General features: G+C 49.8%; 1 protein-coding gene and 2 long non-coding RNA genes across 5 annotated transcripts; all 3 read left to right on the forward strand.

Moving 5' to 3' along the window:
• Window positions 1–1,399: 1,399 nt before the first annotated feature.
• On the forward strand, window positions 1,400–8,472 carry LOC148393698 (uncharacterized). The gene is made up of 4 exons (XR_015860613.1): window positions 1,400–1,511; window positions 7,838–7,923; window positions 8,114–8,281; window positions 8,394–8,472. It is a non-coding gene; the product is annotated as an uncharacterized LOC148393698 (long non-coding RNA).
• Window positions 8,473–12,340: 3,868 nt separating this feature from the next.
• Window positions 12,341–15,755, forward strand: LOC148393699 (uncharacterized). 3 transcript variants are annotated; one of them, XR_015860334.1, is made up of 5 exons: window positions 12,341–12,529; window positions 12,654–14,270; window positions 14,407–15,252; window positions 15,339–15,437; window positions 15,527–15,755. It is a non-coding gene; the product is annotated as an uncharacterized LOC148393699 (long non-coding RNA). The 3 variants fall into 3 exon arrangements; XR_015860333.1 differs by having other exon boundaries at window positions 12,654–14,115; window positions 14,200–14,270; window positions 15,339–15,755; XR_015860332.1 differs by having other exon boundaries at window positions 15,339–15,755.
• Window positions 15,756–16,116: 361 nt separating this feature from the next.
• On the forward strand, window positions 16,117–17,278 carry LOC148393700 (janus kinase and microtubule-interacting protein 3-like). Its single transcript, XM_088385740.1, has 2 exons — window positions 16,117–16,520; window positions 16,600–17,278. The coding sequence occupies exons 1-2, from the start codon at window positions 16,308–16,310 to the stop codon at window positions 16,714–16,716; spliced, it is 330 nt and encodes a 109-aa protein (XP_088241866.1). The 5' UTR covers window positions 16,117–16,307; the 3' UTR covers window positions 16,717–17,278.

A 17,278-nucleotide genomic window follows, 5' to 3' on the forward strand; every position in this document is an offset into this window, starting at 1 on the left:
ATGTAGAATAGATCCAAAGTAGTAATCCAGAATAGTTTTGAAGAGGCCATTAGAATAATAAACAAATCTGATTACCTTGAACATAATAACAAGCTAAGTGTTTAATATGTCCTATGAAGTCAAAATTGGGCACCATCATGTGGTGAAATTTGGAATTGCATCACATCCAATTTTGCCTGGGAACAAACAGATTAAATAAATCTTAGTTTTGAATAAGCCACTCCTTCTCAAACAAGTAAACTCTGCCCATTTCGCGCAGTAGATGTTCTGTTAATATCTAGTATTTATACAAAGTCATAATTTAAATTGCTTTCAACCTTCATTCATCGGTTCAACCAACATTACTCGCTCTTATTACCAACTTGTATTGATTTAACTAAGCGTTTAATACTTCCTATCAGGTCTCAAGGCAAGATTTGGCAAAATACAATTTCAGCAAATCCAATTTTGCCAGGGAACAAAAATAGATTAAATAAACTAAATAAGTCTTCTTCCCATTAAATAAATCAGAAAAGTCTGTCTTGTAACCAGTCCTCTTCAAACAAGTAAAGTCTGCCCATTTTGTGCCGTAGATTTTGTGTCTATGCCTAGTATTTAAACAAAATCATAATTTAAACGACTTCTTTCCTTCATTCACTTTGGAAATTTGGAATTGCAGCAAATCGAATTTTGGCAGGGAACAAAAATAGATCAATTAAACTAAATAAGTCTTCTTCCCATTAAATAAATTAAAAAAGTCTGTCTTGTAACCAGTCCTTTTCAAACAAGTAAAGTCTGCCCATTTTGTGCCGTCGATTTTGTGTTAATGCCTAGTATTTATACAAAATCATAATTTAAAGGACTTCATTCCTTCATTCACTTTGGAAATTTGGAATTGCAGCACATCAAATTTTGCCTGGGAAGAAAAGTAGATTAAATAAATTTAATAAGTCTTACTACTTCCCATTAAATAAATTAAATACGTCTTACTTGTTCCCACTCCTTTACAAAAAAGTAGTTTAAAACGAGGTCCCTTCACTCAACCTTTAACCCTATTTATTCACCTTCTAGGCTAAGTGTTAAAGGCTAAGTGTTAAAGGCTAAGTGTTAAAGGCTAAGTGTTAGAGGCTAAGTGCCAGAGGCTAGGCGCCAGAGGCGAGTTTTTGTGGGCTGAAGTTTTAGTGGGGTTAGTGTGAATACAATCCAAAAGAATACAACAGAATACAATACAATAGAATATAATACATAGATTAAATTCAATAGCTCTTACTACTTCCCATTAAATAAATTAAATACGTCTTACTTGTTCCCAATCCTTTTCAAAAAAGTAGTTTAAAACGAGGGCCCTTCACTCAACCTTTAACCTCAACCCCGCACGTCACATTGTGTTGTATCTGTGAATGTTGGTTGTGGCCAAATGATAGTTTTCTTTCATTCGTTTAGGTTCCACGGTGTTTGTTGGCTATGTTTTCCACTGTCAGAAGGATGAAAATACAAAGTACAACGCTTGGACGTGGGCGAAGACGTCACCGGTGAGTCCTTCCTTCCTATTTATTTACCTTCTAGATGCTAGAGGCTAAGTGTTAGAGGCTAAGTGTTAGAGGCTAAGTGTTAAACACAATACGAACAACACAACGATACTGCACTGAACAACACGATACCGCACTGAGAAACACGATACCGCACTGAACAACACGATACCGCACTGAACAACACCATGCCGCACTGAACACCATGCCACACTGAACAACACCATCCCGCACTGAACAACACCATGCCGCACTAAACAACACCATGCCGCACTGAACAACACCATGCCTCACTGAACGACACCATGCCGCACTGAAAGACACCATGCCGCACTGAACGACACCATGCCGCACTGAAAGACACCATCCCGCACTGAACACCATGCCGCACTGAACAACACCATCCTGCACTGAACAACACCATCCCGCACTGAACAACACCATGCCGCACTGAACAACATTATGCCGCACTGAACATTATGCCGCACTGAACAACACCATGCCGCACTGAACAACACCATGCCGCACTGAACAACATTATGCCGCACTGAACAACACCATGCCGCACTGAACAACACCATGCCGCACTGAACAACACCATGCCGCACTGAACAACATTATGCCGCACTGAACAACACCATGCCGCACTGAACAACACCATCCTGCACTGAACAACACCATTCCGCATTGAACACCATGCCGCACTGAACAACACCATCCCGCACTGAACAACACCATCCCGCACTGAACAACACCATGCCGCACTGAACAACATTATGCCGCACTGAACAACACCATGCCGCACTGAACAACACCATGCCGCACTGAACAACACCATGCCGCACTGAACAACATTATAACGCACTGAACAACACCATCCCGCACTGAACAACACCATGCCGCACTAAACAACATTATGCCGCACTGAACAACATTATGCCGAAATGAACAACACCATGCCGCACTGAACAACACCATGCCGCACTGAACAACACCATCCTGCACTGAACAACACCATCCCGCACTGAACAACACCATGCCGCACTGAACAACACCATGCCGCACTGAACAACACCATGCCGCAATGAACAACACCATCCCGCACTGAACAACATTATGCCGCACTGAACAACATTATGCCGCACTGAACAACATTATGCCGCACTGAACAACATTATGCCGCACTGAACAACACCATGCCGCACTGAACAACACCATCCTGCACTGAACAACACCATCCCGCACTGAACAACACCATGCCGCATTAAACAACACCATGCCGCACTGAACAACACCATCCTGCACTGAACAACACCATGCCGCACTGAACAACACCATGCCGCACTGAACAACACCATGCCGCACTGAACAACATTATGCCGCACTGAACAACATTATGCCGCACTAAACAACATTATGTCGCACTGAACAACACCATGCCGCACTGAACAACACCATGCTGCACTGAACAACATTATGCCGCACTGAACAACACGATCCCGCATTGAACAACACCATCCCGCAGTGAACAACACCATGCCGCATTGAACAACACCATGCCGCACTGAACAACACCATGCTGCACTGAACAACATTATGCTGCACTGAACAACACGATCCTGCATTGGACAACACCATGCCGCACTGAACAACACCATCCTGCACTGAACAACACCATGCCGCACTGAACAACACCATGCCGCACTGAACAACATTATGCCGCACTGAAAAACACCATGCCGCACTGAACAACACCATCCCGCACTGAACAACACCATGCCGCATTGAACAACACCATGCCGCACTGAACAACACCATGCTGCACTGAACAACATTATGCTGCACTGAACAACACGATCCTGCATTGAACAACACCATGCCGCACTGAACAACACCATCCTGCACTGAACAACACCATCCTGCACTGAACAACACCACCCCGCACTGAACAACATGATCCCGCATTGAACAACACCATCCCGCACTGAACAACACCATGCCGCACTGAACAACACCATTCTGCACTGAACAACACCATGCCGCACTGAACAACACCATGCCGCACTGAACAACACCATGCCGCACTGAACAACACCATGCCGCACTGAACAACATTATGCCGCACTGAACAACACCATGCCGCACTGAACAACACCATCCCGCACTGAACAACACCATGCCGCATTGAACAACACCATGCCGCACTGAACAACACCATCCTGCACTGAACAACACCATCCCGCACTAAACAACACCATGCCGCACTGAACAACATTATGGCGCACTGGACAACATTATGCCGCACTGAACAACACCATGCTGCACTGAACAACATTATGCTGCACTGAAAAACACGATCCTGCATTGAACAACACCATGCCGCACTGAACAACACCATCCTGCACTGAACAACACCATGCCGCACTGAACAACACCATGCCGCACTGAACAACATTATGCCGCACTGAAAAACACCATGCCGCACTGAACAACACCATCCCGCACTGAACAACACCATGCCGCATTGAACAACACCATGCCGCACTGAACAACACCATGCTGCACTGAACAACATTATGCTGCACTGAACAACACGATCCTGCATTGAACAACACCATGCCGCACTGAACAACACCATCCTGCACTGAACAACACCATCCTGCACTGAACAACACCACCCCGCACTGAACAACATGATCCCGCATTGAACAACACCATCCCGCACTGAACAACACCATGCCGCACTGAACAACACCATTCCGCACTGAACAACACCATGCCGCACTGAACAACACCATGCCGCACTGAACAACACCATGCCGCACTGAACAACACCATGCCGCACTGAACAACACCATGCCGCACTGAACAACACCATGCCGCACTGAACAACACCATGCCGCACTGAACAACATTATGCCGCACTGAACAACACCATGCCGCACTTAACAACACCATCCCGCACTGAACAACACCATGCCGCATTGAACAACACCATGCCGCACTGAACAACACCATCCTGCACTGAACAACACCATCCCGCACTAAACAACACCATGCCGCACTGAACAACATTATGGCGCACTGGACAACATTATGCCGCACTGAACAACACCATGCTGCACTGAACAACATTATGCTGCACTGAACAACACGATCCTGCATTGAACAACACCATGCCGCACTGAACAACACCATCCTGCACTGAACAACACCATGCCGCACTGAACAACACCATGCCGCACTGAACAACATTATGCCGCACTGAAAAACACCATGCCGCACTGAACAACACCATCCCGCACTGAACAACACCATGCCGCATTGAACAACACCATGCCGCACTGAACAACACCATGCTGCACTGAACAACATTATGCTGCACTGAACAACACGATCCTGCATTGAACAACACCATGCCGCACTGAACAACACCATCCCGCATTGAACAACACCATCCCGCACTGAACAACACCATGCCGCACTGAACAACACCATTCCGCACTGAACAACACCATGCCGCACTGAACAACACCATGCCGCACTGAACAACACCATGCCGCACTGAACAACACCATGCCGCACTGAACAACACCATGCCGCACTGAACAACACCATGCCGCACTGAACAACACCATGCCGCACTGAACAACATTATGCCGCACTGAACAACACCATGCCGCACTTAACAACACCATCCCGCACTGAACAACACCATGCCGCATTGAACAACACCATGCCGCACTGAACAACACCATCCTGCACTGAACAACACCATCCCGCACTGAACAACACCATGCCGCACTGAACAACATTATGGCGCACTGGACAACATTATGCCGCACTGAACAACACCATGCTGCACTGAACAACATTATGCTGCACTGAACAACACGATCCTGCATTGAACAACACCATGCCGCACTGAACAACACCATCCTGCACTGAACAACACCATGCCGCACTGAACAACACCATGCCGCACTGAACAACATTATGCCGCACTGAAAAACACCATGCCGCACTGAACAACACCATCCCGCACTGAACAACACCATGCCGCATTGAACAACACCATGCCGCACTGAACAACACCATGCTGCACTGAACAACATTATGCTGCACTGAACAACACGATCCTGCATTGAACAACACCATGCCGCACTGAACAACACCATCCTGCACTGAACAACACCATCCTGCACTGAACAACACCACCCCGCACTGAACAACATGATCCCGCATTGAACAACACCATCCCGCACTGAACAACACCATGCCGCACTGAACAACACTATTCCGCACTGAACAACACCATGCCGCACTGAACAACACCATGCCGCACTGAACAACACCATGCCGCACTGAACAACACCATGCCGCACTGAACAACATTATGCCGCACTGAACAACACCATGCCGCACTGAACACCATCCCGCACTGAACAACACCATGCCGCATTGAACAACACCATGCCGCACTGAACAACACCATCCTGCACTGAACAACACCATCCCGCACTAAACAACACCATGCCACACTGAACAACATTATGGCGCACTGGACAACATTATGCCGCACTGGACAACATTATGCCGCACTGAACAACACCATGCCGCACTGAACAACACCATGCCGCACTGAACAACACCATGCCGCACTGAACAACACCATGCCGCACTGAACAACATTATGCCGCACTGAACAACACCATGCCGCACTGAACAACACCATGCCGCATCGAACAACACCATCCTGCACTGAACAACACCATGCCGCACTGAACAACACCATGCCGCACTGAACAACACCATTCCGCACTGAACAACACCATTCCACACTGAACAACACCATGCCGCACTGAACAACACCATCCCGCACTGAACAACACCATCCCGCATTGAACAACACCATGCCGCACTGAACAACACCATCCTGCACTGAACAACACCATGCCGCACTGAACAACACCATGCCGCACTGAACAACACCATGCCGCACTGAACAACATTATGCCTTACTGAACAACATTATGCCGCACTAAACAACATTATGTCGCACTGAACAACACCATGCCGCACTGAACAACACCATGCCGCACTGAACAACACCATGCCGCACTGAACAACACCATGCCGCACTGAACAACACCATGCCGCAATGAACAACACCATCCCGCATTGAACAACACCATGCCGCACTGAACAACACCATCCCGCACTGGACAACACCACCCCGCACTGAACAACACGATCCCGCATTGAACAACACCATCCCGGACTGAACAACACCATGCCGCACTGAACAACACCATTCCGCACTGAACAACACCATGCCGCACTGAACAACACCATGCCGCACTGAACAACACCATGCCGCACTGAACAACACCATGCCGCACTGAACAACATTATGCCGCACTGAACAACACCATGCCGCACTGAACAACACCATCCCGCACTGAACAACACCATGCCGCATTGAACAACACCATGCCGCACTGAACAACACCATCCTGCACTGAACAACACCATCCCGCACTGAACAACACCATGCCGCACTGAACAACATTATGGCGCACTGAACAACATTATGCCGCACTGAACAACACCATGCCGCACTGAACAACACCATGCCGCACTGAACAACACCATGCCGCACTGAACAACATTATGCCGCACTGAACAACATTATGCCGCACTGAACAACACCATGCCGCACTGAACAACACCATGCCGCACTGAACAACACCATGCCGCACTGAACAACACGACGTCGCACTGAACAACACGACGCCGCACAGAACAACACGACGCCGCACAGAATAACACAATACCGCACAGAACAACACAATACCGCACAAACAGTTTTAGATAATATTACGTCGCAGTCATGTGACGCGGACATGACGTCAATAGGCGGAACTCACGGCAAAATTATAATCCGTGGGCGTGGCTTGCAACAGGAAGTAGGAAAGCGGCAGTTCTGGCAAACAAGACACAGCTGTTAGTAACACGATGACTAACAAGGCAAATATTTTTGTTTTCAGCTTGCAACTTGACCGTCTAGAGCACAGGTGTCAAACTCAAGGCCCGGGGGCCAGATACGGCCCGCCACATCATTTTATGTGGCCCGCGAAGACAAATTGTGCATGACATTTGTGTGTCATTAATAGAATTGCAAATTGTCTTCACTTTTAATATATATTTTTTAAAAATATTTGACCAGTTTTTATTCGTCTGATTTGAAAACGAGTCCTTTGTCAGTTTGTTTTGTAGATTTTACTGTGTATAATATGAGGTGCTCATACATTTATTTGGGTTGACAGTCATAATGGCCCTCCGAAAGAAGCTATGACTACAATGCGGCCCGCCAAAAAAATGAGTTTGACACCCCTGGTCTAGAGCGTACAAGGTAATTACAACTGTTTTTTTTTAGCCCTGAAAAGCAAGGGAGTGTGGCGTTTGGCAGGAATGTCGAACTCGGCGTCTGCTTCCAGCCACAGACGCCAAATTTCGACGATTATTTCGACTGGTCAACGGTTGTAAATTATTGCGTTGACTAAAAACTTTATTTAACTCTACTCTTAACTTTGCCGTTTCAGATATGCGGGTATTACACCGCGGAAATGACGTCAATAGGCTGAACTCTCGCCAAAATTCAAATCTGTGGGCGCAATGGCCTTGAGCGAGACACCGGATACAAACACGACGATTATCAACAGAAATATCTTTATTTTCCGCTTGCAAGTGGACCGTCTAGAGCGTACACGGTAAGTACAACTCATTGTGTTTAAAAAGATTTACGTTTGTGTAGTTTGCGTTGCGTTGTATCTGTGAATGTTGGTTGAGGCTAAATGTTAATGTTTAATTTCATTCCTTTAGGTTCCACGGTGTTTGTTGGCTGTATGTTTTCCACTGCAAGAAGAGGCTCGTATCATTGACCAGCAGGAGCTACAATGGTGAGTACCCCTTTCGTCTTCCATTTATGTTAAACACTTCCTATTTCATGTCTAACAGTACTCGATTTAACAAATAACCATAAATAAATACAGTGTGGGCAGTCACGTTAACATATGTGATTATCCTGCCTAATATGTTTATCACAAATATGTCACTAATCACTAATATGTTTATTTGTTTATCACAACACCTTTGGACCTTCAGCAATCGATTATTTACCTTCATCTACATAGAGACAGAACGATGGTGTCTTAAACATCTCATTCATTTCACCAAATAACTTCACGCAGGTGGATAACGGCCGTCTCGGTCACGCTATGTTGCGTGATGCAGTTTTGAAGAACCAAATGCATTTATTCAATGAATAAGTCAAGCTAGTTCTATGTTTATGATGTTGTAAGTTACGGTACCGATTGAAGTTGAGTTCGAAGCCAGTGGAAAACAGCGCTGCGTTTGTGCTCTCCAGGTACAAATGTTGTGATCTCTGACTGACGACCGGGCGAGACTCGAGTAAGAGATGTCCAAACGAGCTCCGGCAGGGCGGGCCAAGGCGGAGCGAACGGACGCCCTTCAGGCCGCCAATGACGAGCTGAGAACCAAACTGATGGACGTCCAGTTAGAACTTCAGCAGGAGAAGAACAAGGTGAAAACCTCAACAGACAGACACTGCCTGCCTCCCTGCCTGCCTCCCTGCCTGCCTCCCTGCCTGCCTCCCTCCCTCCCAGTTTTCCCGATGTAGATTAGACATGCGTGTGCCATGACTGTGTCAGCCTACATCAACAAATGCACCGAGGACGTCAGCACCACTAAGAATATCATCACCCGGGGCAACCAACGACCCTGGATGACTGAGGAGGTACGTCAAACGCTACGAGCGCGGAACTCTGCCTTCAAGTCTGGCGACAAGGAGACACTGAGGACAGCGAGAGCCAACTTGAACCGTGCCATCAGGATAGCGAAGCGAGACCGCAGTCGAAAATTTCAGGATCGTTTCCACGACGTCAAAAACATCAGGAGTATGTGGCAAGGCATACGGGCGATTACAGACTACAACTCACCCTCCCCCCCCCCGGTGGGTGTAGTTGATGCTGACTTTCTAAATGGTCTAAATAACTTCTTTGGGAGGTTCGAGGCACTAAACGGCACTCCAGCAGTTAAAACTGTCCCCCATCAGGAAGAGGAGGTACTCTGCCTTGACTCCGCCGATGTGTTGAAGACCCTGAGGAGAGTCAACCCCTGTAAGGCCCCTGGCCCCGACAACATTCCTGGGCGTGTGTTCAGGGAATGTGCAAGTCATCTGGCTGGGGTCATCACAGACATTTTTAACACCTCGCTGGGCCAAGCCACAGTGCCGGCGTGCTTTAAGACTGCCTCCATCATTCCGGTGCCGAAGAAACCTCAAATCACCTCATTTAATGATTACCGGCCTGTTGCACTGACTCCGGTTATGATGAAGTGCTTCGAAAGGCTGCTTAAAGGTCACATCGTTTCCAGACTCCCCCTATTATTTGACCCGTTCCAGTTTGCCGACCGGCAAAACCGCTCCACTCAGGACGCCATCTCCTCCGTTCTTCACCTGAGCCTGGCTCACCTGGAGGAGAAGAACACCCATGTGCGGAGGCTGTTCCTGGACTTCAGCTCAGCGTTTAACACCATCATCCCACAGCATCTGGTAGGAAAATTGGAACACCTGGGCTTCAACACCCCCCTTCGCAACTGGCTGCTAGACTTCCTCACCAACAGACCTCAGTCAGTCCGGGTCGGACAGAACACCTCTGATGTCATCACCCTCAGCACAGGCTCCCTTCAGGGCTGCGTCCTGAGCCCCCTGCTGTGCACCCTGATGACACACGACTGCGTCCTCAGGTTCACCACCAATCACATCGTGAAGTCAGCAGACGACACAACGGTGGTGGGGCTCATCAGAGACAACAACGACCTGGACTACAGAGAGGAGGTGGAGCAGCTGGTGGGCTGGTGCAGAGAAAACAGCCTGATCCTGAATGAGGAGAAGATGAAGGAGATCATCGTCGACTTCAGGAAAAAACAGCCTCACCACGCTCCACTGATCATCAACAGCTCAGCTGTGGAGGTGGTCAGCACCACCAAATTCCTGGGGGTCCACATCACAGAAGACCTCACCTGGACTATGAACACTACGGCACTGGTCAAGAGGGCACAGAAGCGCTTGTACTTCCTGCGGAGGATGAGGAGAGCCCACCTGCCCCCACCCATCATGAGGACGTTCTACAGGAGCACCATAGAGAGCATTCTGACAAGCTGTCTCTCTGTGTGGTGTGGAGGCTGCACCGCCTCCGATTGGAAGAACGTGAGGAGAGTGGTGAGGACAGCAGAGAGGATCATAGGGGCTCCTCTTCCCTCCATTCAGGACATTTCATCTCAGCGCTGCATGTCCCGTGCCCGTAACATCATCAATGACCCATCACACCCCCACCATGGACTGTTCTCCCTGCTGCCCTCTGGGAAGAGGTTTGCAGCATCCGCTGCAGGTCCACCAGGTTCTGCAACAGCTTTTTCCCTGCTGTCATCAGACTGTTGAACACTAGAACTGTTGAGCTCTAAACTGAACTCTGCATCACACATTCACAGAACTGTACTTTATGACACTACGGACCTCTATCTTGCACTATCTCGCACTACCAACTTTACTGAACTTGTATAAACCCTTTAAATAGAAGTTTAATACATGGTTTAGCATTCCTCTGCACACTCTTGAATACTGTTTTGCCTACTTGCACTATTGCATAATTATCACTGCTGCACTTTATACTTATTTTTAATATATATATATATATATATATATATATATATATAGTATATATGTATATATATATATTTTCATAGGGTATGTTACTTCTATTCAACTGCAATATCACTACTTTGTTGTAAGACGTATGCAACGGAATTTCGTTTTGTATGCACCATGTGCAGACAAGATGACAATAAAGTTTGTCTAAGTCTAAGTCTAAGTCATGTCAGGTCAGCTGTCTGGAGAGAGAGAGAAGTCAGGACCTGCGGGCGGAGCACCACCGTGCCACCGCCGCCATGACGGAACTCAAAAGCAAACTCCATGAGGAGAAGCAGAAAGAGTTAGCCATTACCAGGGAGACATTACTGCGGCAGCATGAAATGGAGCTGATGAGAGTGATCAAAATCAAAGATGGAGAGATCCAGCGACTGAATGCCTTGGTCCTCAGCCTGAGGGACGGCTCCATGGACAAGGTGATCCGCTCTATCCGTGTCTGACTATCCGCACGCCACGTCGGGCTTCGATGCGGCCGCTACCGTATTGTGTAGCTTGTCCCCAGTAAGCGTCGCGGCGCTCCGTTGCGGTCTCAACGGCCCGGTGTGGCGCAATGTCTGCTCAGGTGAGGAGGGGGGGCGCTTTGCTGGCGGAGGTGGAGGAGACGCGGCGGTGTCGGGAGACCGAGCGGTGTCGCCTCCACCAGGAGCGCGGAAGAAGCCCTGGCAGCGGCCCAGCAGGCCTGGCAGTCCCGAGCGGCCGAGCTCCGATCGGCTCATCACCAGCATCGGGAGGAGCTGAGCCGAACCAAGAGAGACTGCGAGAGGGAGATCCGCCGACTGGTAGGACTGATCAGATGCGCGGTGCGTGGCTATGTTCCCAATTTCGTTGTATACCTGCAGTGCAATGACACCTAAGGCATTCTATTCTATTCTATTTCACAAGAAGAAAATGTCCGGTTGCTCGCTTCGCTTTTGTCACAGCAAAGGTGTTCTAGTCGATTCAAGAAAAAAATTGGCCGGTTGCTCTCTTTGTTTTTGTCACAATTCTGGCAAATGAGTTTGCCCGCCTGCCTGAGCGCTCCCCGTTTGTACATCCAGACGGATGAGATCAAGCTGAAAGACAGAGCGGTTAGTGTTTTGGATGAAGCCCTGGGGCCGGCCACGTCCACCGCCTTCAGCTGCAGACTCAGGCTGCCGAGCAGCAGATCGCTGCCCTGAGGGATTCCCAAAGGGCGGGCCTAAACTACCCTGGAAGTGGGGTCAACGCCGCTACTAGCAATCCTCTTCATTGCGTAAGCCACCTCATCACACACTTGCAGTACGCATGACTTAGTTCGTTGCTGGAGGAAGGTAGCACAAAAACAGTTTTGAACTTTGAACGAGTGCTTGTGTGTGTGTGTTGCGGGGCGTTTTCAGTCTCAGGAGGATCGGGACACGCGACGGTTTCATCTGAAAATCGCTGAGCTCAGCGCAGTCATCAGGAAACTGGAGGATCGAAACGCCCTGCTTTCTGAAGAGCGCAATGAACTGGTAATTTATTGACGGCACGCTTGAAGGTTTGCGCTACGTTTGATGCGCGCCATCCAGCGAGGCACCCATTGCGCTTGCTTATTAGTTGAGCGGCGCGGCGAGTCGGTTGCCTGGTAGATGTCTTTTATTGGGAGCCAAAGCCACGATTCCGTTCAAACCGATGCAAAAGGAATGGATACGTTCTGGCCCGCGTGTTGTGCGTCTTTCACATCCCGCACTTCATGCTTGCAGCTAAAGCGACTGAGAGAAACAGAAAGCCAGTTTCTGCCACTCCTGTACAAAAACAAACGCCTGAGCAGGAAGAATGAAGAACTCTCGCTGGTGCTGTGTCGCCTTGAAAACAAAGTGCGCTTTGTCACCCAGGAGAACGAGGAGATGGCAAGCTTGGTAAGTCGACGCGGACAACGGCGGCGTGCCAACAGAGTCCACTGCATTTGTGTTCCACAGAGAAGGCCTAGTTCGCTCAATGACCTGGACCGCGGTTGCGGCCAGCAGGACGGTGAAATGGAGTTCCTTCAAGTTGTGGAGCAGCGGCACATCATCGACGACTTGTCCAAGGTCTTCAGGCAGGCGACTCGGTGCACGTACGGCAGCGCCGCGCTCGCTCGCTGTCGCCAGGAAACCTTTTCCGTCCAAAGCTTGGCCGGCGGCCGCCATCCAAAAAATTGGCCCCTTAAATTCCGACCTTTCAAGCAGGAGCATTGTGCGCACGCGTTTGAACACGCTTTAGACTTGTTTTGCCGTTTTCAGCAGCTCAAAGCTCCCGTTTTGTCAGCGCCTTTGCCACTCGCTGTGCGCTGAAAACGACGGACTTGCCCGGCTGCTCAGCCCGTCAACCATGAGCCGCGAGCGCGACGTCATTGTCCGTAGGCAGCTAGTGGCAAAATGCACCCTGTTAGAGTTGCGCTCGCTCCAACTTATTTTGCAAGAACCACACGGGAGACAAGTAAGTTCTTTTGGACACCTGCAGGTGGAGAGTCCATCCGTTGTACGAATGAAGTCTGACTCTCGGCTCCTGCACGAGCATTTTAATTAAGAGAAACAGGGTGGGTGTAAGAGTGGATTGAATAGAGGAAGCCCTTGACCTCTAGTCAAAACATAGCAAGGGGTGTTTTACGACTTTGTGTAGGAAGGGATAAGCGATAGGGATAAATAAGGGATAAATAATATTATTTATTACAGGTCGCAGTCAAAGTCAAAGCAAAACAATGATACGATAAAGATAATCTGGAAAACCCTGACACACCCTGTAGTTGTCACTTTTGGAAAAGACGAGCGTCCCTCCAATCATCGCCGGTGACGTGTTTTTCAGGCTCTGGAGACAGGAGCTCATGTCAGAAATGTCATTGTGAGTCGCGTTTGTTTCTGCGCCGGAGCCGTTCGTTCCCTTTGCATCCAAAGAATCTCAAAGGCGGATTATTTGTGTCGACAGGAGAGAGATTTGCTGCTACGATACCGACGTCGAGAATCTCTGAGGAGGAACAAAGCGTGAGGTCCTGCAAGGTGAGTCTGTTTGTTTGCGGCTGCTTGGTGTTGCGCAAGATGAAATGGCCTTTTTCTCGCTATCGTTCCTCTCGTCGATTCATCGTGAGGTGTCGCTTCAGTTTGTTCAGAGAGATGTTTGCTTCCGCGCCCGCAGGTCATCGAAACATTTTACGGCTACGACGAAGACGTGTTGGTGGACTCGGACGGATCGTCCTTGTCTTTTCACACCGACAGAACCCCCGACACGGAACCCGAAGAGGTAGCCCGCCATTTCTGCCAGCGTATTGGCACCAAACATTCCTCTTCAGCCTGGAATCGGACTCGTCTTTGCGTCGCGGGTGCTTTGTCGCCGGTCTGACTGATTCTGGTACTAGTGCTGTGTTGCATTGGTGTGTGCATGAAGAGGCGGAGCTTCGCTACCGCCAGCTGACGCAAGAATATCAAGCGCTGCAACGAGCCTACGCTCTGCTAGCCCAGACCAGCGAAAGGGGACTACGACGCCGAGAAGGAGATCAAGGTGGCGCCCCTTCCCGCAACCCCCGGCCGGGTCGCAGCCTCCCCGTTCTCACCCAGCCTCGGGTGTTCTCTGGTCTGAAAGGAGGAGGAGGAGCCTCCCTCCTCCTCCTTTCAGACCAGAGAAAAGCTGATGGTAGAAATGGGTCACTATCAAAGCAGAGTAGCAGATCTGGAGTCAGCGCTGAAGCAACAAGGACAGGTAAGCTCATCAATGAGCACACCTTTTTCTCAGACAAAATAGCTACATTCTTCAGTCACTCATCCGTCTGGCATTACTGGACCAACCCCCCCCCCCCCCCCCCCCCCGAACGTGGCTGGGAAAATGCGGAGAAAAGCAAATGTCATTTTCCAGTCAACCAAAGAATTTGTGGATGAAAATGACACAACATTCCAAAGCTGTCCACGCGTTTGTCTCTTCTAGAATGTCAAGTGGGTGGAGGAGAAGCAGCTGCTGCGTCAGAGCAATCAGCAGTTGGCCGAAAAGGTGACGGAAAGAAAGGCGCTGGGCGGAGTCGCTTGGCGTCACACCTGTCGGGAAGCCCCGCAGATGAGGTCTGACTGTCTTTTCAGGTCAGGCGGATGGAGGCGGAAGAAGCGCGTCTGAAAGAGCACATCCAGGATATCCGAGACCAAAACGAACTGCTTGAGTTCCGCATCCTGGAGCTGGAGGTGGGAAGACTCGCACAAGCGTGTTGAGGCCAGAGATGTGACGGACGGACGGACGGACGGACGGACGGATGCATGCCTCTGCCTTTCAGGAGAGGGAGTGGCGCTCCCCCGTCTTGAAGTTTCTGCAAGTCCGTTTCCCAGACGGCCTCAGCCCTTTGCAGATCTACTGCGAGGCCGAGGGCGTGAGCGTACGTAAGGCGTCCCTCGCAACCCTAACCTTAACCCGAGGTCCCAGAACACCTTACATTGCTCCTTGCGCCTTTCCCCCGGACATCGTCATCAGTGATCTGATGAAGAAGCTGGACATCCTGGGCTATAACGCCGTAAGTGTATGTCGAACTCCTTATGTTCGCACTCCACGAGACTCGGCGGCTCAAATGTGACTTTTGGAAGGCTTTGCGCTGAAAGAAGCTTGTTGACGCTGTGCCTTTGGGCTCTTGCAGAATCTCACCAGCGAGGAGCAGGTGGTCGTGATTCACGCCAGGACCCTTCTCACCCTAGCCGAGAAGGTAACACGCACGTCCACGCACGCTCTCGCATTCTGCTTATGTGACAGCAGCCTTTCCTCAGTGGTTAGAATACATCAAAGTGACCAAGTCAACACTTCAACAGAAGATGTTGGACATTGAAAGTGAGAAGGTAGACAGACACGCGACATCAGCCAAGGGGAACTCCGGCAATGTGCCCCAACAATTCTGACCTTGAGCTGTGCTAGGATATGTTCTGCAAGCAGAAGGGCTACCTGGATGAAGAGTTGGACTTCAGGAAGTGTTCCATGGACCAGGCTCATAAGGTAAGCCGCCCTCAAATCTCCCGCCGGACCACTGATGGACGAGGATTGCGGCCCAGAGGATCCTGGAGCTGGAGGCCATGTTGTACGAGGCGCTACCGCAGCGGGACTGCCCCGCCACGGACGGCGAAAAAGCCAGCCACGCTGGCGTGAATGACGTGCTGACGGCGGATCAGAGAGAAGAGCTTAGGAGCGCCGTGGACCAATGGAAGCGAGCCCTGATGTGCGAGTTGAGGGAGCGCGACGCTTGCATCCTCCAAGAGAGAATGGATCTGCTGCACAGCGCGCAACAGGTAAGGGCCCAAAGCCAGCCCGGCACTTACTTGCACGCTTACTGGCTTTTGAATGCCACTTTCCATTTGTCCGTCCTAGAGGAACAAAGAGCTGAAAGAATTCATCGAAGCTCAGAAGAGACAAATCAAACAATTGGAGGAGAAGTTTCTGTTTCTCTTTCTATTCTTCTCCTTGGCCTTCATTCTGTGGCCCTAACACCAGCTGGTGAGTGAGCTCCAGCGGCACCGCACTCGACACCTCCGATACACTGCCAGCCGGTCTCAGACGTTGGCAGACGCTCCGATGCCAACGTATACCCCCCGCCACGGTGACAGAGGCACCGCGTCACACCGGCGCTCATCCAATCAGAAGGCAGGAAAAGCAAATTCACATGCAGGGCACTTTTGAACCAGAAGAGAGCGCCACAAAAAACGGTTGTTGCCCCAAACGCGCACTAAAAAGGGTCAGAATAACAAGAGTCCCACTGGCCAGCCGGGGCCACCCGTCCAGCTGTTTCTTCAGGGGGGAAAAAAATTGGAGTCACCGGTGAGTACATTTTGCATTTAGCTCTGCTTTTCTGCTTCTGTCTTCAAGTGTGTGGCATCCTGCGATCAAAGAGTCAGCCAACCCCAAAGCGGTTGACCTCAACGTCCCACCACCATGCCTACCAGAGCAGGTGACGTGATGCTTTGGACATCCTTCCGTCTCAGATGCCCAAAAGTACTCTTTGCCACATCTGCGGCAATACGGTGTCTTTTCAAAGGTGCAAATAAATCCA

Source organism: Syngnathus floridae, chromosome 9 (assembly GCF_059516105.1).
Source record: "Syngnathus floridae isolate MCC-2025c chromosome 9, RoL_Sflo_1.0, whole genome shotgun sequence".
Classification (NCBI taxonomy): domain Eukaryota; kingdom Metazoa; phylum Chordata; class Actinopteri; order Syngnathiformes; family Syngnathidae; genus Syngnathus; species Syngnathus floridae.